Source organism: Scomber japonicus, chromosome 6 (genome assembly GCF_027409825.1).
Source record: "Scomber japonicus isolate fScoJap1 chromosome 6, fScoJap1.pri, whole genome shotgun sequence".
Lineage (NCBI taxonomy): Eukaryota > Metazoa > Chordata > Actinopteri > Scombriformes > Scombridae > Scomber > Scomber japonicus.
In genome coordinates this window covers 26,846,193-26,871,223 of record NC_070583.1, presented here as the reverse complement: position 1 = coordinate 26,871,223, position 25,031 = coordinate 26,846,193, and the positions used below count along the sequence as shown (strand labels likewise).

At 40.2% G+C, this 25,031-nt stretch overlaps 1 protein-coding gene across 2 annotated transcripts in view; it reads left to right on the top strand.

The window, feature by feature from the left end:
* Window positions 1-4,229: 4,229 nt before the first annotated feature.
* Window positions 4,230-25,031, top strand: part of ppp1r37 (protein phosphatase 1, regulatory subunit 37) — a 38,926-nt gene continuing 18,124 nt past the window's right edge. Inside the window, exons 1-3 of one of the 2 annotated variants that reach the window (XM_053321294.1) lie at window positions 4,243-4,273; window positions 4,354-5,936; window positions 20,651-20,748. In XM_053321294.1, coding sequence (XP_053177269.1) covers window positions 5,189-5,936; window positions 20,651-20,748 — 846 coding nt within the window. In that variant the 5' untranslated portion in view covers window positions 4,243-4,273; window positions 4,354-5,188. Of the gene's footprint in view, window positions 5,937-20,650; window positions 20,749-25,031 lie in introns of both variants that reach the window. The other variant, XM_053321293.1, reaches the window with a different exon arrangement.

Genomic DNA, 25,031 nt, shown 5'->3' with positions numbered 1-25,031 from the left:
TGCCTCGACCGGTTGGGGTAGAGAGGAGAGAAAGAAAGGAAGGATAGAGGAGAGAGAGGAAGAATAGGAGAGAGAAGCACAATGAAAATCAACAATGAAGCTAGTATGTCCGGGACTGGAATCTGTCATCCGGACGTCTACAGGCCCAGATTACCTGTGAGACGAGAAAGCACAGACAACTCCGGGGAAGAAGTTTAGGTTATTGGTTAATGGATATAGATGGATGAATAGAGAGAGAGAGAGGAGGAGAGAGGAGCTCAGTGCATCATGGGAGTGGGAGTCCCCCGGCAGTCTAAGCCTATAGCAGCATAAACTAGGAGCTGGTTCAGGACAGGCCTGGCCGGCCCTAACTATAAGCTTTATCAAAAAGGAAAGTTTTAAGCCTACTCTTAAACGTAGAGCAGTTGTCTGACCCCCGGACCGAATCTGGAAGATGGTTCCACAGGAGAGGAGCCTGATAGCTGAGGGCTCTGCCTCCCGTTCTACTTTTGGAGATACTAGGAACCACAAGTAAGCTGGGAGCGAAGAGTTCTGGTAGGTACATAAGGTACTATGAGCTCTTTAAGATATAATGGAGCCTGATCATTAAGAGCTTTGAAGGTGAGGAAAAGGATTTTAAATTCTATTCTACATTTTACGGGAAGTCAATGCAGTGAAGCCAAAATGTGTTTACATAGTGAGGAATCAAGAGTTCAGGGGTCAAAATTAACATTTACCTTTTTCTACAGCAGTAGACAGTAAAGAAAACTGACTCCATCACCAGCATATTGTTGAAAAAGGTTTAAACAATATTCATCTGCTTCAGACAGAAATGCGTCCTGTATCAGAAAATAATGCTCTTTAACAGTTAATGTTACATTTTTAATTCAGAGTTTAAAAAACACTATTAGGCCTCTCTTGTATACTTACATCAGTGTGCTCACTTTTTTAGTTGTTAGGATCCCAATTAGTTGTGACCTAAAGCACAGCTAGTCTTCACAAGGTCCAAATTACAATAAACACAAATGGCAAGTATTAGACAGAAATTAGAGAATAACATTAATATATTAGATAGTAACATTAATACTTTGGCATTGTAATAAAGGGAGAGAGTCCAGAGCACCAAATTCCTCGGGATCCATCTCAGGGAAGACTTGACCTCCAGAGACAATACCACAGCTGTAACTAGGAAAGCACAACAGTGTCTTCATGTACTCCGGAGGTTGAAGAGAACAGGCCTCTCCAAGTCAGCCCTGACTGTGTTTTATTATTTATACAGTGTCTTATTTTTAACTGACAATTTGAATGTTAATTATTGCACTGTTACCCTTTTTTAAAGTGTTTTAACTTGTGAAACAGTATTTCGTTTTTATGTACCTGCATAAGAATGACAATTAAAGTGAAATGAAAGTGATCAATTGAGAGGTTTTGCCATGAGGAAAAACAGGTTTCACTTTTCACACATATACTTTAATAAAAGAACAGAAATATTATGAGGGAAAAATATACTCATTTAAGTTGCATGAACTCAATATGTAGCATAAAGGCCTCTGCAGTGATATGCGATTGTTACTGATGCATCAATATATAGACATGTTAAAGTCATAGCTGGTCAAGAGGAAGCCACTCCTTTTAATACTGTTTGCATTTATTTTGTATGTAAATAATGTACATTAATCTGCAAAGTAACCAAACCAAACTTCATCAACTAACTCCAGCTGTCAAATAAATATTGAGTGTAAAGTAGCATTAAATAATCAAATTAATAAAACATTTAAATAAACTACCTCAAAAGTGTACTGGAGTGCTGTATTAACTTAGTTATATTCTATCACTGCCTGTCATAAATAAAAACGTTCCCACATCCCTCCTTGCTTTCAGATTGTGTCAAAATAACCACTGTCACCTTAATCAATAAAGAGTGCACATTCAAAACTTACTGTCATTGAAACTGAAGGTTAAATTTCTCATCTGTTTTTCATTTTTAGATTAAAGTGTCCTCTACTAATTTCATTGTTAACATCCAGGAGCCACAAGTTTAGCCAGTTATTGTCTGAATGAGGTGTGTCATTTTCTATTTATCACTCACAATTTTCTGCAGTCATAAAACCGTCCAGCTCACACAAGTGTTTGGTGTTTGCCTAATGAGACTTCTCCCCAGGAAATTGGGTTCTTGTGCCCAAGAAGTACAAAAACTGCAGCAACAAATTAATCTGACAGAAGCAACTAGAGTCTCAACTTGCATTATCATTGATCACAGTGAATGTGAGGGACGTTGGGCTCCTACAGATATCAAACATTCTGAGAGTTGTTGTGCAGTTCCTGTCTCATGTTTGAACAAAAAACTGGTGAGAATTCACTATAAATTGTAAGTTATAAGTTGGCTTCAATGTAAAAAGATGTAGATGCTTCTCTTCAAGCTTATATTCATGTCCCAAGACTCTTAAGGGCTTCATTTTAATCATAACAGCTGTTTTAATGATTTCTTCCTTTATAGTTTAAGATATTTGAAATTCACTTTTTCTTTTACCATGCAGTCTGGACTAAAGTATCTCTCTCATCTCAGCCTGAAGATGTCTGGTCGTGGGAAGGAAGTTGTGCCAAAAAGTAAAAATCCTCAGTTTCCCAGTCTTCCAGAGACGGAATCACTTTCCCAGTGGGCCGCATTCACAGGCTGCTCAGTAAAGGCCAGTACACTAAGCGAGTTGGCTCTTAGTTGCCCTGGAGTACCTCTGCGTTGAGATGCTGGATCTGTCAGGAAATGCCAGCCATGACAACAAGAAGCGTTGCATCGCTCCTCTCCACATCTTGTTGGCACTGAAAAATGATGAGGAGCTCAACAAACTGCTGGCAGGGGACAATATCTCAGAGGGTGGTGTCATCCCAAATATCCATGCAAGCATTCTCCCCAAGAGGACCAAGGCACCCAAGGATGACAGTCCTGCTAAAGATATTGAGTCTCAACATCTTTTTATAAACCACATGCTTGCCCTTAATTACTTTGACACTGTGACTTGACTGGCAGTGGCTAATAAACTTGGCTACTGAGATTTAGTTTGCTGACGTGCAAGCACTGGAAGCAATAGGTCATCTTGGGGAAATAGTTAATACTTCAAGACCCACACTGTCTTGTTCACAACTGGAAATAGTTGCTTCAAAACCCTTAATCTTTCCGATTGAAAACTGGTCTTATCCCTGTGAGTCTTCTCAAAACACTATATAGACTATGCTATAATTAACTACAGGAAGTCTACACTGATGTGGTCTTGGGAGTTTTAGTTTTCCTTTAGTGCATCCACACTATTCAGAACATGCAACTACACCAGTGAAATTGAGACAGATGCTTCAGTTTTGTGCCTTGGATTGGGCTAAAATTCTGAATGTTCCCCAAAATGCTGAATAGGATAAAAGAAATATCATCTCAACAGCTAATTTAGTTGTGCACCATCTTCAAAGAAAACAGCACAGCCAAAGAAGATGTTACTCATCACGCTGACAGGGCACATGATCTTGTAGGAGAGAAGTCTGCCAATGATAATGATGGAAATGTCCAAAAATGACTGTGCATGCTTGAGATTATTTAATGGATTGGCGTGATTTTAGGGCAGAAGAAAATATTTGTAGACAGTTTGAAATGTTTGCCAATTACAACTGACTGTTCCATAATGTGGTTGTTTAGTGTCTAAAAAGTTCATGCTCACAACATTTGAACCTGAAGTAGGATTTTCCATGCAGGACTTTAACTTGTAATTAAGTATTTTTATTTTGCTGTCTTGCTCCTTTGACTTGAGTAAAGCATCTTAATATTATTTCCACAACTGCCTAAAACTATCAAAGCCCATTCAATTTGTACTACATTAGCCTGTATAAAATGGGCTATATAAATAAAGTTTGATTGGTTGATTTTGTCATTATTGTGAGATACTAAGTCATTATTTTGAGATACTAAATCATTATTATGAATTACTTAGCCATTATTTTGAGATAGTATCTTATTATTTATGAGATAGTATGTCATTATTTAGAGATAGTTTCTCATTATTGTGAGATGCATCATTTTTTCATCACATTGGCGGAAATTGGCTTCTATATAAACACCCAAACGTATATCTGAACCTATTGTTTTTTCTCAGGTGTTTCGCAACCCTCTGCAACAGTGCGTCTCCTGAACGTACCTCTGTGGGTAACGACGCGCTGACGTCAGACGTGTGAACAACAAACAGTTGTTGGACTTCAACAAGCTAGCGAAAGGCAGCGCCACACAAAAACAGCTCCCACGTACTTGTCCCGGACAGTGAGTTATCTACGACACCTGTACGATCCGCATATCGTTTAATATAACCTCATAATAACCCGCACTGTTACTGCCGACAGGTGTGTCCTCGGCTCGGATCCCTGGCGGTAACATTAGCCACAGAAACATGCTCTTTGCTCGGACTGTGACGCCTGTTTTTTTCCTCGCCGCCTCTGGTCGAGGTTTGTGATGCGAGCCGAGCTGCAGCACGACAGAGGGTGAGACAAGAGCCACACAGTCGGAAAATATTTTGTTTCTTGACACAGAAGAATGGACTTTGTCGGGGGGGAGCGTAAAGCAGCAGTGATGCGACCGTACACGGGCCTGAGTGTCATTGTTGGGCTACAACTTTAGCAAGCTAGCTAACATTAGCTCGCTCAAATTCATGCAAATGATTTGGTTTGGTGTCGGGCTCTGAGCTCACTCTGCTAGCGTAATGGAGGCACCCTGAGTGGCTTGTTCATTCCAGCTGACTGTCCTGGTCCTCTTAAATACTGCTGGCAATGTGCTGACGACCAGGGAGCAGTAGGACACGGTTAACAGAGATTCTTAAGTGGTAGCTTAGGCTGCCTGACTTGGTGATAGTTGAGCAAAGTTGCCTAGTTTGTCAGATAAATACAGAGACAGTGTTTCTCACAGGTATCACATATTTATTGTACTGATATTTGTGTGGAATTGCACTTTATCTTACATTTCAAAGGATGCAACAAAGTCACTTATGATTTGGACGAGTGAAAAATATAATTTAAATCACTTTGTCCCCCCCAAAAAACACCATAGGTGCACATCTACATGTCTTGTAGTGAGAAGGCCAGAGACTGACTTATCCATGTCAGTTGCTTCTTAGTTACTGTTAAACCTAATATCCAGGCTGTCTGGCACAGTTAAAGACTGAGTTTCACTGGAAATGAAAACATGAATATCGAAGAGCAGTGTTTAGATTTGTGCAATGTAAAGACAAAAAGTAACGTGGATGATGAACACAACACCACCAACAACACTGACGGGGTCATCCCCCGGATCTCTGAACTGATGACGGACAGTAACGCAGAAAAACAAAACATTGTTCCCACAGAGGCCTCTGAAACGTACCTGATGCCTCAGCTCACAGACAACCTTCAGGTGGCAGAGGAGGATAACCACCAGGCACAAGACACACTGGAAATTGACGAGGTCAATGGAAATAGAAAGAGCAGTGCCCAAGACACCCCTGCTTTAGCAAATCCCACTGACTTGATCTTTTCTAATGATGAGCAGCATAAGGACACTATTGGGGTGGAGAAAAGGAAGGACGATAAGGACACTGCAAAGTTTGTTGTGGGAGAAGGGGATGATGGCGGGGACATGGACATTGGTGTGGATCTGAGTCTCGATGAGAGCGGGGTATTGGAGGCTGAATCGACAAATGTCGGACCATTGTCAGACAATACTTTAGACTCAAAGTTGACAACTCAAGATGCCCCAGCTGGCAGCGCGGCAGACAGCCTGTCAGAGGCAAACCAGACAAGTAGCACAGAAGCTTCAGCCTCAGACCATGCTGTGCTGTACCCCGTGGTGCAGGAGGAGGACGATAAACACAAACCAAGTGGCAAACGTGTGACGTTTCCCTCAGATGAGGATATTGTCTCTGGAGCAGTGGAGCCCAAGGACCCCTGGAGACATGGTAATACTGAGTGTTACTGCATATTTTTTATGTGTGAATGAGTTTCTATTTATTCTCCTTGTTTGATGTGCCTGTATGAACAAGCCAGGATCAAGTCTCATAGGACTTCTAACAGCTTTCTGTTTTTCTCAGACCCCAAATGTTAAAAGCTGCTAATACTCAGGGAGAAATGTGCACTGTCATGGTCCGTGCTCCACGTGTAGTCGGTGAGAACATGCGACTGGTGTATGGATGTTGACACTGATACATGAGAGTTGTGTCGATCAGGCGGCCTGTTAGATGAATGTTCTTTTGTGTCTTCTTTCAAAGTTCGTTATCTCTCGCAAGATCACACCTCACGTACACTATTTAGTCCCCAGGCAGCACCTGTGCCCCCGCCTCCTTTTTCAAACAAAAGTTTTACTTTAAATAGACAAATAAATAGCACAATAGTGTAGTCTGTTAGTTTGTTCAACAGCTTAAGTACATCTATATATCTAAATACAGGCACAGGGCTGTGCTGTGTGCTGTATTGTGAGAGGATCCCACCACTCCTTGAGGTGTGCCATTTTACCACTGTCGGTTCCTGTTTGTCCAGTGAAAACGCCTCCTGAAGAACGCTCATGCAGGATGTGGCACTGCCTTTACTGTGCTGATATTATGTACCCAATCTTTTAAGGTCATAATGTAACGAAAAGCTACCTTTTCATCTTTTAAGTAAATCTTCCGTGTGATAACATGCATATATTTTAGAATAAATGCCACGCATTTAGATAAGAAAACTTTATGGACCCCCAGGAGGCAAGTTTAGCACTACAGCAGTACAAAAATAGACCAGAGAGGACAGGATACAGATCTGTAGGGAAAGTAGATCCAAGTTCGAAAGCAATCTACAATCAACATTCATACAGATAAAGTATATTTGATGTATTTTATATAGAGATTTGCATTCATTATGACTATAATCAAATATAATGTGAACACAAATATTAAAATATAGTATCAGCATTTGTGGAGTTCCATTTTTTTCTCTTTTTTTTTATACTTAGGTAAGATTCAACTTTATTTTCATTGCATTTCATTCCATTTAGTAAGTACCAGTACAACTAAATGCAGCTTTTATGTAAAAAAAACCAAAAACAAACCCAAACCATTATTGTACAAAAACTATGTAAAAAAGTTTAAAAAAAGAAAATTGCAGGAATGTCCAACTAAATTTTTTTGGTCACAAGTCAAGATTCAAGTCTAATAATACTGATGATCTGCCTTTATTATGTCTGATATTTGTTTTTTTATTGAAGTATACTTCTTTTTATGCTGAGTTAGGTTGCTTTAGTGCACTTCGTATGTTCAGTTCTTTGTTTTTGGAGGAATTGGTACATCTCATGTGATCTGACCATGACTCATCTGCCCCTTCATCTGGTGTGGACAATGGACATGATTTAATAAACAAGATGTACAAAGTGTGAAAGCTGGTGATGACATAGCTGCACAGCTGACTGCAGTGGGAGACGATGGTCAGATTTGTTTCAATGTTTTTTTTAATGGGTAAACAATTGCGAGTCCTGTGTTGTTGTTGTTGTTGTTGTTGTTTTTTTCCGCTGATGTATAAAACCAGAAATGTAGGCCAGGACAAAGCAAAGGTCAATGATGCGAGATGTCCGTATGGGGGGGAGGGGACGGTGGGAAGACGCACAAAAGCAGCAAGGTTAATATCTATGAACAATACTGCTCCATGTTAAGCTGAATTAAAATAAAAACCCTGTCAACCAGCCCGACAGCTACTAAGAAAAGATCCTTAAGTCCCCCCACCCCAATTCGTTCTTTCACATTGAACTCCACTGTAAACTATATTGATTTTTAGCCCACTTTACTTAACATGACATTCGCTTGTCACTGTTGCTTTTCTGTGTTTTCTGTATCAGTCTGCGGCGCCCTTACGGAGCACATGCCAGGCATCCAGTCTGATAGTAAATTGGACGTGAAATATCTGTAGCCAAACTCCACGGGGGCAAAGTCCAACGCAGTTGGCCAAGATTTCCGGGACCTTATGAAACACACAGTGCTGGGAACAGAAAAGTATCTAGATGACTGCAGAGTGGGCTCAGATTATTTGGCACGGCACATTTATCATGTAGTTTATTTAAGTTCCAAAGGTCCAACTGATTGTGTGTTTGACATAGAGGTAGACGGATGTCTCGCAGTGCTGAAAATGTGCCTTAATAGAAGCTATGATATAACACTGTGATACATTTATTTATTTATTTATTCATTATTTATTATAATAATCTGTTTTCAGGGAATACATCATTGCAGAAATGTAATGATTTAACCTAACCCTAACCCCCCCCCCCAACATTGCAACTTGAACTCTGATAAATTATAGCGAAGCAAATGAACAGTGCTATAGATCAGTCACTGTCAACAGCTAAGCTAAACTGGCCTTCTTCACAGAACACATTTTGACTTGTTTTTACAGGAAAAGCAAAGGTGACAATGAAACAGTGTTCACAAGACCAAGATCCTGAAAGTGAGGCAGCTAAATGGAGTTCAGCCATCTTAGTTTTATTATTTATACTATTTATTGTTTTTCCTACTTTGACATGTCAAGAAGTCCTTTGTGCAAAAAATCTAAATCATGACAATACTAGTCTTTGATTATAGTTTTTCAAATGTGAATATTATCGTGTTTATTTAGTCTCCTCTGACAGTAAACTAAATGTCTTTGGGTTATGGACTCTCAGTCGGGACAAAGGAAAACATTTTAGCTGATCACTTTGGGAGACATTGATCATCATTTTTCACCCTTTAGGAACATATTATAGACCAAATGGCTAATTGATTCATTGAGAAAGTAAGCAACAGATTAATCCATTTTAGTTGGTGCTAATGATAATTGCTATTATCATTGTGGTTTTACAGATAATTGTGCCTGCATTTCATAGCTCATTTTGGAAAAAATTTAAATCTGCAAAAATGCTCGCTGTCCTCCAGTGTGTCAGCAGTGGCCTCATATAGGTATCTGTTCCTTTGTTCAGACATCTAGTATCTTGAGGACATGCTCTCACATGGGACTGTGTGTGCGTGTGTGTGTGTGTGTGTGCGTGTGTGTGTGTGTGTGTGTGCATGCGTGTGTGTGTGTGTGTGTGTGCGCATGTGTGTGTCTGAGACAAAGTCCAGGAAATGAAATGTATCTGAATCTGTAGCTCAAGGCTCTTGATACTTAGTGAGGAGTGAGCACCACACCACAATACATCCATGATCCGTCCAGACACGTTATCTGCTGATCTGGTGTCGGGTTCTCCACCTTCTACGTTCCTGTGTAATGTCTCCTGTCAGAAATATAACAGTGAGGTGGGCCTGAGATCACAGAGCCTGGAGCGTCATCCATGCGTGAAGTTACTGCTGTAAAGCAGAAGGATGAATTTGTTAGATGGGTATTAAATCTGTTTTAAATTATGTCAGGGATGAAGCTTCTCAACAGCCGTTAACTTTATGGAGCTCAGAAAAACTGGCGTTCAGAATAAACACCTGACATTCAGGAGGGAACAATAGTAGCCAGCTGGAGTGCCATATTTCCATTTCTACCTTGGTGCTCTACTTTTTACAGAATTGGCATCGTCCAGTTTTGTGACATCAGCCGGCATGCAAGGTGTTTACAAGTTTTTAGGAACACATTTGCAATATTTTACTTTCTATTAAATCTGTTTACATGTAAGGGAACAGTGTAAGGGAAAAAGTAGAATATGTTAATGTAATTTTGTTCAGGGTTAGATTCTATCATACCCAAAATCCCTTTTTTTCTTTTCTTCTCCATCTTCCTGTCAAGACTTGAGGAGAGCTTGTTCTTTCCCTCCAGGCCTGGGCAAATATTACATCATATCCTGAGATTCCTGAACTTCCCAACATGCTGTGTTGCTTCCCCTTGCTCCCTCCACTTCTCCTTCCCGATCTCTCCTCCTCCTCGTCTCTCTGTGGCTGGCCAATTCATTCTAGGTGTAGCTCGGGCTTATATCAGCACACCACGTCTTTACAAAAGCAACGAATCATACTGGAAGCATGTGCTAGGTCATTTATTTTATCAGACTTATCAGTCACCACAAATACTCTTAAATCTCCAGAGGTTGTTTTTGTTAAGTCATGCAAGGTAGTTTTCCACAGCAGCCACACTGAATAATAGTGCTCTCCAGTGTGTGTGCTATAAAGGTTAATACCTATAACTTAATTGTAATACAGCTTTGTGTGTAAATAACTTTGAAGCCTTTCACTTGCAGTGCAAACAATTCCTTCACAGTAATGACCGTTTATCCTACAAGCAAACCAAACTCTTTGGCCTACGTGCAGCTCCGTCTCGTGTCATCAGACCCGAGGCCCACTTGGCACCAGGTTATTAGTGGCTCTGTGACCCATGAAATGTTATTTGTTGTGGCTATGGACCAAGCTACAAACTGATAAGCAAAGCTGTTGGTGTATGGAGTGGACAGGGGGCTTTGAAGACCCACAGGTTGGTTTAGTTTGTAGCCAGCACAGTACTGGATTTTTTTAGGATGATAGGTGAAAGGCTTTGTAAAATATAGCATATTAGATAAGTGGTCTGTCTTAAAGCTGCAGTCAGCGTATATGAACATTGAAACAGGTTTTTCTCGCTGTAATCACTCCTTCTGTTCATATTGACTGTTAGAAGATCTCCTCCAAATGCTCTTTTACTGTGATGGGTGCCAAAATGTATTTAAGTTTATCTAAAAATAATATTAGTCATCTGAGTTAGTCATATTGTGGATATTGGACATTTAGTCTTTTTAGTAAAACATTCCTTCTTTGTGTCTCTAACAGCAGTGTTTTCCTGTTGAAGAAAAAAAAGGGAAATTTGGCAAAAAAATAACAGTAACTTTGAAAGAAATTGACTTGATTTGGTTCCTTTTGGATGGCTGAAGAAAACTTTTACACATAGTTTTGCAAATAAGGACAGCTGTGCATTTTGTCTCCCATCACCTCCATTGAAATCCCATTATGAAATGAGCTCTTATGAACAGGAGAAATGATTACAGCAGTAAAAACATGGGTCAATGTTCATTTGGCTACCTGACTGTTGTTTGAGGACAGACAGAAAATTGTGAACCCGCCCTATTAAATTGGCAGAGTTAGTGTTATCAGATGTCCGTTGATAATGTCAGCTGTCATGGAGGTGTCATTAACACCCCATTTTCCATGAAAAACACACTCAGTGAGGCAAAGAATGCACTGAAATAGAAAATACTGCAAATATCAGTACTGAAAGTGACAGTTTTATCATTTTGGATGTTTGTATGCGCTGTATTAGTGTTTTTTTTAATATGTACGATAGTTGCAAAGCTGTCAACTAAGTTATTGCTTTAAAAAATAACATTAAATGAGGGTTAGGGTTAGTTTAGATGTACAGCTGTTTAAATTATGAAGGTTAGTTTGATTGACTGTCCTTGAAATCTGTATGATGAAAGAAAATATGAACACTTGATCTCACAACAAAGTTTGCCAGATAAACTAACTAATTATTTTTAAATTAGTATTTTTTATTCCAACCAAGCTGATGCTGTTATGTCCATTATAGGATAATATCAGCTGATACTATCGGCCTGCTGGTTTATCGCTAGTTTAAATATTCCTTTTTTGTATATTTCGGGCCTGTTCATGCCACACATGCACCTTTTGTATTGTGTATTTGAGAACCATATGTCATATAAAGCTAATTGATAGTAAATGGCAGAATAGATGTGGAAGTCTCCATAAAACTGGCCAGTATTTGTCCGTGATGATCAGTGATCTCTCATCCCGCCCTGATGTCACTGTAGGACTTTGTGTCCTTGTCAAACAGGAATTCCTTGCTCTTCCCCTCCTTTTTATCACTCCTGAGGTGGTTTGCAGTGACAAATATTATCAACACACTCACAGCACACATTGCACAAAAATGCCTTTTCATTTTACAATAGAGCATTCAAACTGTTGCTTGCTCTCCAGCTGGCCTGACAGCTTTCCTTCTCTCAGACTCAGGCCTGGCATCATGTGGGAGATAATTTAAAATGGCTGCTCTGTTTTTCTGTTGTTTTAAGCATCATCGTAGTTTATCAAACAGAGAGACAGACTGCTGTTGTTGCTCAGACATAACATCTTAAACCACTGAAGCCATGAAGGCAACGTAGACAGGCTGTGATATTATTTCCTGTCAAGCTGTAATTGTTTTGTCTGCTGTAATGTGTAAACGGATCTAAAATACAGTTTTTCTACATTGTGAGTGCAGCGTGGGTACATTTGAGGGTGTTTTGATGGGTGTGTGTGTTCGTAGGAGGCATGAAATCAATTCCAGGTTTTTGCTTAATCACACTCCAGCAAAGTCTCACCATTTATTGAGCAACACCAGGAGAAGTCATCAACTTTACATTGCTTACTTTTGACCCTCTGCCTCGTGCAGGCTTGTGCTGGAACAGCAAAATTCAGGTTACATAAATGTGCTTGGTTGGAGCAGCTCCCTTGTAAAATTTGGACTTTTATCTCCTCTGTGTGTTTACCTGCTGTCACCGACTTCTCATACAGACTGGTCAAATCTCACAGTAGCAGCAGCAGCAGTGCCACACATCCTGGCCCGTCTGTTGCTCCACCTCTGAGCGGCCAGGCAGCCAACTGTCATGTGTGAATGACGTTGCTGTCACCATCCGCAGCACGGCGGTGTGAAATGGCATGAGACACAGGGGCTGGAGAGCGGGAGAGCAGGGCTATTTTGAACACTGGCACTTGCATGTTAAGTAGGAGCTGACGACTCTTGTGTGTTTGCACTCCCGACATATATCGACATCCAGCCTAAACACCTGTGATGTGCCGTCACATATTGCTGAGGCCATGTGGTAAACTTTGTCAACCCTAAATGTAGCTGATATTGGTAGATTATCTTCATGCTTTCAATTTAGCCTTCTTTCACACTAAAGCTGGCTGAAATTTTAAATTCCTTGTGCGTGCAAGAACATGTGAGTCCACCCCGACTTTTTTTTAAGATCTCCATCCGCACTTGTACACGTCTTGTAAGTCTTCTGAGTCATAGTTAGTTAAATCTGCTCTCTGCGATCACTTAGCTGTTCTCATTGACACATTTTTTTTCTGTTGCTGCTGCTGCTGCTTTGTGCTCGCGAGGTCGACAATTAAAATAAACATTTATACAGCTTAATGTCAGCACCTGCACTATGTGATTAGTGCTATTGACGTTTGAAAGGAGTGCCCATAGAGTCGGTTAGAGGCGACAGAAAGTTGGCTTCTTTACTGCACACACCCCCGTCTGCCTTATGTCACCCATTTTTTTCATCGTACTTTTTGGATCCTGGAAGCCTCTTTTGTGTCTCAATCTCTTCATGAAATGGGACTGTTGTTTTTTTTGCCATACCCACACACTCCTCATGAAAAACCTGGATTTAAGAGCGCAAACTGTAAAGTTCTTAAATCATAGTTTGCCAAACGCTGTGGTTTCGCTGCACACACTGAAATGCACGGCCAGTTTTGTCATATTTAATCACTATGGAGACCGTTTTCCAAAAAGCTCAGTTTTTGTGTGGATGGAAGAACAAAAACGAAGGGGATCAGACGTGATTTGAGCTTATAATGAATTGTCAAACTAACAAATAAGTATACATTTCCTGTCAAGGTCATCATCTGACAGCAACAACTACCTGATGGCATCAAACATCAATAGTTTGAGTCAGTAGGGCAGCAAATCTTCTAAAGACTGCAGAAGATTTTGGCCATACATCTGAAACCGAGTGGATTAACTGCTAGTTGGACACCTGGCCTCCATGTGTCGCTAAAAGTGTCCTGTGTTCAATCTTCTCAGTTCGAGCACCTTTTTCTGAACTGTTGGCTGGGAATAATTTCCTTTTACAGCATGTAATCTGTCAACACTGGTTTCCTGGCTATTACGTTTCCTTATAGACATTTGAACTGTACAGATTACATCAAATTGATCAATTCAAGGTGACGGCCTTTTTCCAGAAACGTCACGCTTTCCAACATGGAAAGCATTTAGCATCGTGCTAATCTATCAAGAGGATTGGTCGTTAGTTGTTGGGGTTGGCGGCTAGGTCAGTGCCTTTGTGGCTACCTCTCACAGCACTTTTCCTACTAGCACGTTGTTATGTAATTTAGTGTTATTCTCTCGAGGAAGTCCAACTGTGCGTGCACTTCCAGATGTGGTCTGGTCTGGTGTTTATCTGCAGTAGCTTGACTGAGGCCAGTGGTGCAATCTTCACCACATTCCCAGTCACTGCCAAAGTTTTTTCATAAGCTATCGATACACATGGTATCCTGTATTACACTTAACTAGTTAAACCACAATGGGAAGACTAGTCAAACAGAAGAAATTGAAGACTTGATCAAGCCGTGCATTTTAACGTCTCGTTGGAATCATCTCCTTGTGCCGGGTCTCTCGGTTGCCAGTTTCTGCCAATTATATTGCTTCTGCATTCATGCAAACTTGTCTTTGCTTGTTTCCCCTTTTTTTTGTAGGAGTGAGAGGAGAAATTGTAGCTCCCATTGACACCATATTTGCACACCAGTCAGCGGCTAGACAAATAATGGAGGCACAAACGTGGCAAAACTGAGAAAGATAACAGACATATACTAAAATTGGGGGTCGGACTTTACTTAACGATTCAGATAACTTTATACGTACCCTCAGCAGTGTGCAAAGAATCAGCATCCGTGATCATGATAATTCCTTGTGCAAATATGGAGCAAGAGCTGGCATGATGATGCTTTTGTGCTGCATTAAAGGCTGTCTACATTCATTCAGCACCTTCATATGACAGCTTACAGGCAGGTGACAGCTTTCAGCTCCCTGCAAGAAAAGAACTGTGTGTTTACAGGCCCTAAAGGTTTGGCATCGACATCAAATGCTTTTGAAGAGCTTCATAAGAAAACAGTTAAGGCCCTTTCGTGTTGCTTTAGATGTTCTTCAAAAAGATTGAAAGTAGTTGAAAGCTCCTTTTCAGAAAGTTTTTCAGGGAGATTTCGGTTTTACCTAATTTTATTATAATCTCCAAACCCAACATTCCAGTGGACGTGCTGCTTTCTGCAACAACTGGTCAGGTGTGAAAAGTTGAAAATAAATAAATAGGCAAAGCTCATAGTCCTTCACAAACTTTTGACAAGTCCTACTTCTTCTCCCTGTTTGAAATAAACCATTAAAAACATCATGTTGTTGTAAGTGTGCTGCCATTACATGCACCACTTTATCCTCTGTAGGTTGTTTATTGATCTTCTCTGCCTCCCTTATGCAACAAATAGCTTCTTGCTTCACCGACATTTAAAATGGAGCACCAAATTTCAGCCTATCTCATACACAGCTTGTTATCGCAACAGTTTAGTAAGCATTCATACACCAGTTCGCTCATCTGTCCCAGTATAACTAGCACAACGTGAGTCTGGTACTAAAGCCCACACTCACACAGTGTTGCACTCTGTGGGTCAATCTGTGCTGACCTTTTGTGGGCGGTGGTAGAGGCTTTGACTGCAACACTGTGATTATGTTGTGCAGAAAACAAAGGAAGAGAGAAGCTGCTGCCTTTTAATAACAGTACATCATTTTGACGAGTTGTCATACTGGTTGTGGCAAGAGCTCGTTAGGCAGCGTTAATTGAAAATCAGAAACAAATGATACTGTGTCACATTGGTTTGAAGAGTGGATAAGAGGAGTTGGCAGCATCTAATTAGCATTATTGAAAGCAATTGCACAGCTGATTACTCCTCTTCTTTTTTTTTTTTTTTTTTTTTTACACTTCTTGTCATGTAAACCGGTTTTTCATGAAACAAAATTGAATCAGTTGGGAAATAAAGAAGTACAGAAATGAGTTGACAGTGCAGATGACAGCCAAAAAGCTCATTACTTAGCTGCGTAGGGCTTGAATGGACCTCTTGTGACTCATTGATGATGTTTCTTGTTATGTGAACATGTGTTAAAGCTTCAGGACAGGGATTACTTTGCCTAAAAAACTCATATTTGGTTGTTTGGTTTGGTTGTTTATTTAAGTATGTTAAGGAAAAAACATTACTCTAAAATATACTGTACACGAGTGGATTTTTATAGGATCTTTGATTTAAAGGTTGGTTTTGAGCAGTCATTCCTCCTCCCTTCTAATCCTCCTCTTTCTCTCTCTCTCTCCCCCTTCTGCGTACCTCCTCATCGCCACTCCCTCCGTGTACATGTACCAGCAGCACTGGAGGGAGTGTAATAAAACAGAGACAGAGCAGGCAGAAACGCAGGCAACAGCTGTAGCTCAGCTCTTAATGACCCTGCAGAGCTGAAACACACATCTCTGATTTCTATTTAACACCAAGCATCTGACTCTTGAGGAGCCCACTGTTTCTTTTTTTGTCTATTATCTATGCAGTGTACTTCTTTTTCTTTAAGATGTTCAACCCAAGTTTTCTTTACAATTGAGTACAGTGATGATTTATTCTTTCTACATCTCTCACCTCTTCTCTTTCTCTAATTAAGGGGCTGTTTATAAAAAATGTCCTGTGCACTAAGCATGGGACTACCTCCAACTCCCACCCCTAAACCCCACCTTCCCTCAGGAAGTGTTTACACACACAAACACACACACACACTTTTGCTCCACAGCGACTCTGCACAATAACACTTTTCCAAGGACATCGTGTTCACTGGAACGCACACACACTGTACTGTACAAATTCACAAGACTGCACACTTAACACACCAGTAGAGAAAAGCATTTCATGTTAAATCCACACGTCTGTATCCAGATATTTTTGGGTCACATTTTAAGAAACTTGAATTATCAACCATGGAAACAGGGCAGCAGAAGAAATTGAGCTTTAAAGTCACAAGTTAGAGCATCTTTAGCGATTGTGGAACAGATCATGTGAGCATTGAATTGAAGGATTTAAATCAACTCCTTTACATTTGATTGGACCACTAGAAAAAGTAGGCGTGGTGCAGTGAACGCAGCGCGATACAGAGCTGTGAAGGATTGTTGGCACACATTCCCCCTCACCCACGTTGTTAGATGAGAAGAAGGGCGAGGGAGAAATGAATGAATCACATCTCATATCAAGTTCTTTTGGAAATGAAAACAAGGTTTTCGCTCACTAAAATAACACTCTTCCCTCTGTAATGTTTCTCTGCCAGCTACTCTACAACCCACAAGCGGTCAAGTGCGGTTTTATATGATGGGTGTGGTTAACTAGTCGCCCCAAGTCAAATTTGGCGGATACATTTTTGTTAAGGCCCCTGAGTTCAAGATGAAGCATCAATTTTTTTTAACATATTATTAGCATATAACAAATAATAACTGAACAATTAACCCAGGGACACAAGATTAAGAAAATGTGTTTTATTTTAAAACACTGTCTTGTGGAGCCATCCTCATAATAATCCATTTGAACTTGTACTCATTTAAAAATGACCCTCACACACACACACACTATGTTGCTGTTTCTGCCACCTTTGTGCCCTCATAAAGCCTCTGTACGTTCCTGATGTAGAGCTGTGCCTGCTTTTCCACACAAAGATAAAAACGTCTATTGATGTTTAATCCAGTCAGATTCATATGGATGTATTTCAGTTTTTTATAACTTAATCATTTGGTTGTACCTCACCCCCCCACCACAGTGTGTTAGCATTTAAGTTTTTGTTTTTTGTTTTTTTTGCATTATTCAGTTTGTTTATAAAAGATGCGGGTATAGATCTTTACTTCATACGGTTTCTTATGTGTTATTGTGTGATCAGGCACTGATGAGTTAAAGACTCCTTCTATGTTTTCTAGAAATAGTCCGGGCACAAGGGTCCACAAGGCAAAAATACCTTCATCATATGCCCACATCCACAAAGGTGTCATGTTAACACGTCGATGTATGCAGACACCACAGTGTATTATTAAACAGTGAGTTAACCTGTCTATATCTGTAAGTGATTGGCCTTTTCAGAGTTTACCCAACTTCTTCATTTGATTTTTACCATGTTTTTCTTTCCTTTTTTCTTTTTATTCTGTTTTTCGTATCTTGTCTTCTGTGCTTGTGGTGTTATTGAAGTGAAGACCTCTTGAAGTAATGAGAGACTGTCATACTACAAACGGAGACGGTTCTCTTTTTAACGGCAGCTTTTTACTTCATGTGGTCGTTGGCTACTTTGTACAGCAGTAATTAGAGTGAAGAAATTAGTTAAAGGCCAGGAGGGGAGGACAGGAGTCAAATTCTCATCCCACCACTGTGAAAAACCAACTGAGTTTGACTCAATCGAATCAGAACTGGAGTTTCCTATAACAGCTGTAATATTATGTCTTGTGTTTTACATCTAATACTCGACATGTTTCATTATCTGTGATGTGAAACTATCAGATTATTTACACACTGAAAGAAAACAAAGTGTTTCCTGGTCGTATTTCAGTTAGAAAACCCTGCCGTCCCTCCTGTGTGGCTGCTGACGGCACTGTCACAGTTGGTCACACTAGAGAGCAGTACAGCAGGTTGTGCAAGTGTCTGTTTAAAAAAAAAAAAAAAAAAAAAAATTTCCAAAACTTCCAAAACATTCAGCTTACCGCTCTGCATCTCGCTGCCCTCCATTTCTCTATTTCAGTGGCTGTTTGTTTTGTAGTGAGCTCATTTTGAGACCAGTCAAAGTTTAAAGCCTGTCATGCTTTTATCTTGTGTTGCTCTGTTTACTATGACGCAGTTAGTGGGGAAAAAAGCAGCAAGTCAACTGACAAAATGAGACTCTCAACCGATGATGAATCAAATCATCGAGGTTTTAGGGAGCAGCTCTACTGCACATATGTACTGGAGCCTTGCAGGAGGATCAAAGACCAGACTGGTTTCCGTTCTGGTGGCTGTTTGGTCTGGGCCTGAAAACAAGTGAAAGATGTGTTGTTGCCGTTCTTGTTGCATTCATACGACACTGGCTCGCTCTTTCATTTTCCCTCCCCCGCACATCATTACCTCGGACTCACCGCACTATCGGCCTGTAGGAGTCATTTTCAGTTGCGGTCTGACGTTAACGTTTCACTGAGGCGGTGAATAACAGAGTTTGATCGGATATGCTCGGCTGCTCGTGGTGGTTATGAGTTGTTAACCATGTTGTCTCTTTTCTTCTTTGTCCCACCAGCCGATCACTCACTCTGATGTCTGCTCATACAAACAGATATCCACAGATTCAATCATATGAATGTACATGCCCCGAGCCAGCAATGTCCTATAACTTGTTATTTATAGAAGGTTATTATTACTTGACTGCCTTAAGAGGAAGCTTCCCTCAATCTGTACAGGATAATACTGAAACTGAAACAGGGGTTTTATTTTTAAATTGTTATTACATTATAATACCAGTTTTTCTCCTTAGTCCAGTTTGTTCTGTCACTGTGTTGTACAGCTGGTAGGCGATGAACTTCTATTTAGGAGACAAAGGGGGGAGGAGATGGAGGCGACTGAAAAATGAAGCGGGCAAAGTCTCACCTTGGCGAGAGAAATCAAAATGCTGACTGCAGCATAAAGTCAAATACAAACACACGCACAGACACACACACATAGCCACCCTGTATGTTTGTACTGTTTGGTACAGTCTGCAGCAGCATGCACTGCTAACTCTGTATTTATCTACATATACCACCTATACACAGGATCTGAAATAAGTACCAAATGTCAACTGCTAAAATGCATATCATCCTATTTGTCTTAATTTAATTTCATGTCCTGACCTTTCTACATTCCTGCGTACATGAACTATTTTTTCCTTCCTTGTTGCTGTCTTTCTCTGTGCGAGTGCTTCACTTCATCTCTCAGCCAGAACAGAGTGTTTGAATGTTGCCCAGTCATCTGACTGGAGTTAGCCCCCGCTACAGTCTGGGATGGCAGCAGTGGCTGACCCACACACACACCAAGAACAATACCTTCTTTTTGCTAACTTAAGTAGGGGAGCCCTTAAAGGGGTTACAGTTTCTGATCCTCTCTTTCAATAGAGTGCTCCCCAAGGCAGACACACACAAACAGGTCACTTAAAAAGAGAACATTTTCCAAGTGTGTCTCTTTCCAAGACTTCATTCTTTTGATCTTTCTCAAGAGTCATGTAGGGATACATGTCCCGAGACAATCTGCAGGGATGATTCAGCCATGTCCCAAAGAATTCCCAGCTCAAAGCTCAAACTGCAGCTATCACAAAACAGTCTGGCACCAGTGACCCATGAGTGAACTGCAGACCACACAAAATAAATAGGCATCAGTTAACTTAATGATATAACAATGTCTGCCAGCAAGCAATGAGAGCAGAGACACTTTGTAGCTATTAAAAACATATTGTTCGTATTTTGGGGTAATCTGAAACTGCAGAAGTGGTGTGTTTGAACTTCCGTCCAAACGTCCATGCCTCAACAGACCCACACTGACACTCCTCTCTGTGGATATAATGCAAAATCCTGTAATACAGTGAAGAAAATATGATAGCTGTGAAACACTTAAGTTGAGAAACATAAATTGGATTACTAGCTGGCATCAATTGTGCAGATGTATTATGTTGAAAAAACAAATACAAACATAATGATTGGTGAGTATCAGCAGATATCAGACGATATTAAATGACACTGAAACAAACATAACAAGGACATATTGGGTGTCACTCTGATTTTTGTTTGTAGAAAGAAACCATGCAATAAAATCATAAAATCCTTACCTCATGTTTTTTTTGTGTGTGTGTGTGTGTGTGTGTTTTTCAGCTCAGAATGTGACGGTGGACGAGATCCTCTCCTCCTACAAACAGGCCTGTCAGAAGCTCAACTGTAAACCCATTCCCAAAGTGCTCAAGCAGATACAGGTGAGGCTCAATTTAACACACATGGACAGACATATTCAGTCCAATGTCTCACACAAACACACACTGGCGTCATAGCCAGACTAGTGTTCAGTGATTTTTGTAAAGATTTGGCTGTTTTATAACATTTTTGTTTTAGGAACATGAAGATATCTTCATCCATTCAGTGAGGAAACGCTTATATTTAAAAATATTGATATATAAATGGTGCTGAATGAGAAAGGCTGTTTAAAACTTGCCACCTCTAGTGGGGCGTCATAATCTTCTCCTAAATCCCTTGGCTGAGTGGAAAGCCATCACAACCCCAGCCTGCTGAACGCCTGCTTTTTCACATTTTTCTCTGCAATTTGACGTAGGTAATTCCCGTGTGCTGCAGTCTTTGTTACTGCTGTCGTGAAGCTGCCAACTGCTGCTATTTGATTGCAGAAGTTCACACTAACCACCCTGGACCTCGTTTCCCAAAAGCATCTTGATAGTAAAAAAAACATCTTACAAACCTTCTTAAGCATAAGAAGATGTTTCCCAAAACCATCGTAACATGTGGTAGGAACCAAAAATTTAGGTTTCCATAGTTTTTGCTCATTTAAGTCTTTTTCATGATTACTGATAGTCTTTGTTAAATGGTGATTGATGTAAAATAAATGATATTAATGTCACACTTATACAAGAGGTCTAATATAAATCAAGTGTTGTAAATATTCATGAAACTTACAGGATCCTCCACTCATTCATTTTAGTTTTAATAGGATCTTCAGAGTTACATCTGTAAAGTGTCTAAAACTAAAGCGTCATGAAGTCCTGGTCACCCAAAAGTTCTTAGTAATTATGAAAGTTCCTGTTTGTGAGGTAGAACAAAACTTTGTTCCAAGATTTTTCCCCTGAATTTCTTCTCTTGTAACGACAACACTTCAAAAGGATGTTCATGTGGTTTTAGGGCGCAGCGTGATGCACCATGGCATGACTTTGGACAAGTGCTGATGATGATAGTCGAATTCAGTAGAAGCATTTTTCCCAACAAGTGTGGTTGCTACTCCAAACAGGCAGGCGGGTGTTTCATGTCTTTTTTTTTTCCTGCCTTCTCTTGTGAGTTAGCCAGCACACAGTCATGTGTCCCATAATCCCTCTGTATAAGCAGTTCTTCAAATCCAGTGAGGGAAGCCTCAGGGCTGTTTGTTTTTATATTTGCCGACCTCGTGCATTTGTCTGTGCACATGATTGATGTGTGTTGGGATTAATAATACATTCAGTTGTTTTCCTTATGTGCCAGTTATTTCAGCCTCTGAATATGATAGATGAGAATCAGGGAGAGGAAATATGAATAAAAGCCTTTTTTTAACAGTTTCTCAAGCAAACGTAGACTACTGTCCACCAACCATCGTAATGATGCTGGAAACTTAATACTAGACAATGATACACGTCCAGCCAGTATATCAGAATAAAGAGGCCTTTCTGTTTTCTTGCAGCATTGACAGCAGGTTTTTGAATGTCCTGTGGTGTTTATGCTGCTTCTAGACAATGAAACTGACCCACAAATTGTTGGTCTTTAGTATAGACTGACAATGTTTCCACTGCAGATTATGGGAAACACTTCTTGCAGTGGTGGAAGAAGTATTCAGATCATTTACTTAAGTAAAAGTACAATTAGATGTCCTGCATGAAAAGTACATAAGTATTGGCAGCAAAATGTAGTTAATGTATTGCAGTAAACGTCCTTATTTCATTCCTCTGACTAATATATTATTAGCCGCATGTTACTCTTGTAGCTGCTGGAGGTAAAGATAGTTTCAAGTACTTTAGCCTATATATAATTAGCGAGTTTAGTCCAGTGGTTCCCAACCTAAGGGTCGGGCCCCTCAAAAAGGGTCACCAGATAAGTCTGAGGGGTTGTGAGCTGATTAATGGGTGAGGAGAGAAGAAAAAACAAAGCTCTGATACACAAATCTGTTTTCAGTTTTTGGATTTTTTCTCTAATCTTTGATTTTTGGTGAAATATTGGATCATTTGAACATTCATTGAAACCATGTGAGAAGTTTAGAGGGAAAAATAACAATTTGGTGGAGATGTTAACAATTCATAGACATCTGAAATGTGACCCGACACACTTCTTTTTGTAAGATGAAAAAAAAGAAAAAGTTTGAAACCACTGGTTTTATCTTTAACAGTGTTGTCAAAAGTTTGCTATATTATTCATTGTTTAAAATCTTCATCTGAAAAGTAACTAAAGCTGTCGAATAAATGTAGTGGAGTAGAAAATACAATATTTCTCTTTTGAAATGCAGTGGAAGTATATAAAGTAGGATCAAATGGAAATATGTACAGTGCTTATAGTCGGATGCTTTTCACCACTGACTCTGGTGTACCGTCGAGGAGTTCAAGTCATCATTAGGAATATGATAAAGACCAGTCTTTTGTGGATGAGTCAAAACAAATAATAAAGACTTTGTGTTCCCTTTTGTTTATGTAAATAAAAAATTCCCAAGCAGCTGTTACTGGAAACTTTACATTGGACCTGGTAACTCTGATACTTGACAACTGTGCATAAACAAATATATGGGTGACACTATCTCTGCTCTGCTTGTATTTGTGTGTGAACATCCCGTCACCAAACAGATTCCCATCTAGTGAGACTGACGGGACGGAGCAGTTGGCAGCAGTCTTCTTTGCAGCAGGGACACATTAGCACTTTCTCCTGTTTGTTCTGTCGCACAGTCCCTGCAGCACAGACTCATAAACCCTTCACTGGGCCTCTCCACCAGAGCTTTGCACATTTGTACCTGCAGATGTGTCTCCGTGCGTGAGTTGAAGTAAAGCGAGCCCCTGGTGGGAACAAATTTGTGATCTGAGAGACTCTACAAAGAAATCGTCACACGCTTGGTCAGCTGTGAGAGAGAAGCTGGGTTAACATCACAGCTACTTGTGGAAATACACATCAGTGTGCTAAGCTGCTGCTCATGGTTTGATATAGTCTTATGGTCTGGGTACATTTCCACTGGACTGTTGATCATCACACGGGTGTCCCTCCTCCGTTCCTCCCTCCTCTCTGCAGTTATACATCTTTTTTATATTTCTCCCATTTGTGATTACTCATGTTTGTGATGTCTGGCGACTTTCCATCCCTCCCCATCGCTGTAGTCTGCTGGTCCACTACAGCTCCCTCTCATTTCTGCTTAGTCATCCCTGCAGTAACCCGCCATATAAACAAGCCAGTCAGACCAAATGGTCGGCCTGTGAGAGGGGGGTTAGCAAGAGGAGTTCGGCCATTTACTGTTTTTTTTTTCTCTTTCACTCTAAATGCTTTCTTTATTAAGTCCAACTGTACAGTACACGTGGCAGCTTGCCAGAGGCCCTACAGGTTATGTACATTTCAGTCCAGTTGTTTGTGTGTTTATAAGGGTGACTATTTAGCAGCTGCATGTTGAATGCCGGCTCTGCTGTAACTCCCACTGGAGTCTTAAGACCTGGACACTTGGAGGCCTTGTGTCACATTTCTGATGCTGCAAGTCCCAGAAGGACCAGCGGTTTTCTTATTATGCAATGTCTCGCACGCAGCCTGGATGCACACTTGTTTTCTCATAATATGTAGAAACCATATCTTGAATAAGGTAGTTTTTGTTTATAGGTTTCATAAATGCTGTGCAGACATCTTCTTCAGTTGTGCCATGAAAGTACTCTCCTGCTAAATAGACAGGCCGTTCAGCTGCCATACGAGCTTTGTCCTAATTAAAGGGCTGCTCCCCTTAAACATTTCTAGACTAAAATGTATCAAACAAAGCCTTGTTAGAATACCTTTATCCATATTGCCAGCAATATTGTAGGGATGGCTATTGGTGCTTTCACAAAATATTTACTAAATGAGATTTGTGATAATCATCAGTAATGTGGATGTAATGGCAAATAATAGAGCAGCTCGAACAGTCTGGTAAGTTCAGAAAATGAGTCACTTTATTGTAATGCAGCCTTTAAAACCAGGACAAGACAATACTTTGTCATGTAATGATATTATTGTCTAAAACAGGGGTTGGCAACCCATGGTTCTGGAGCTGCTCCCTGTAGCTTTGACAAAAAATCACATGGTTATTTTTTATTATTGTATTCATCTTTAAAAGGGAACAGCTCTTATCTTGAAGTTTGAGGTGATGCTGTGACACTGAAATATAAAAGTAGGGCTGTCCAATGGTTAAAATATTTAATCGCATGATTGTCTTGAGTAAACTCACGAACATCTGTTAAAATGAATTTGCATTTACGTATTATTAACATGTTAACTTTGACAGCGCTTAAAAAAT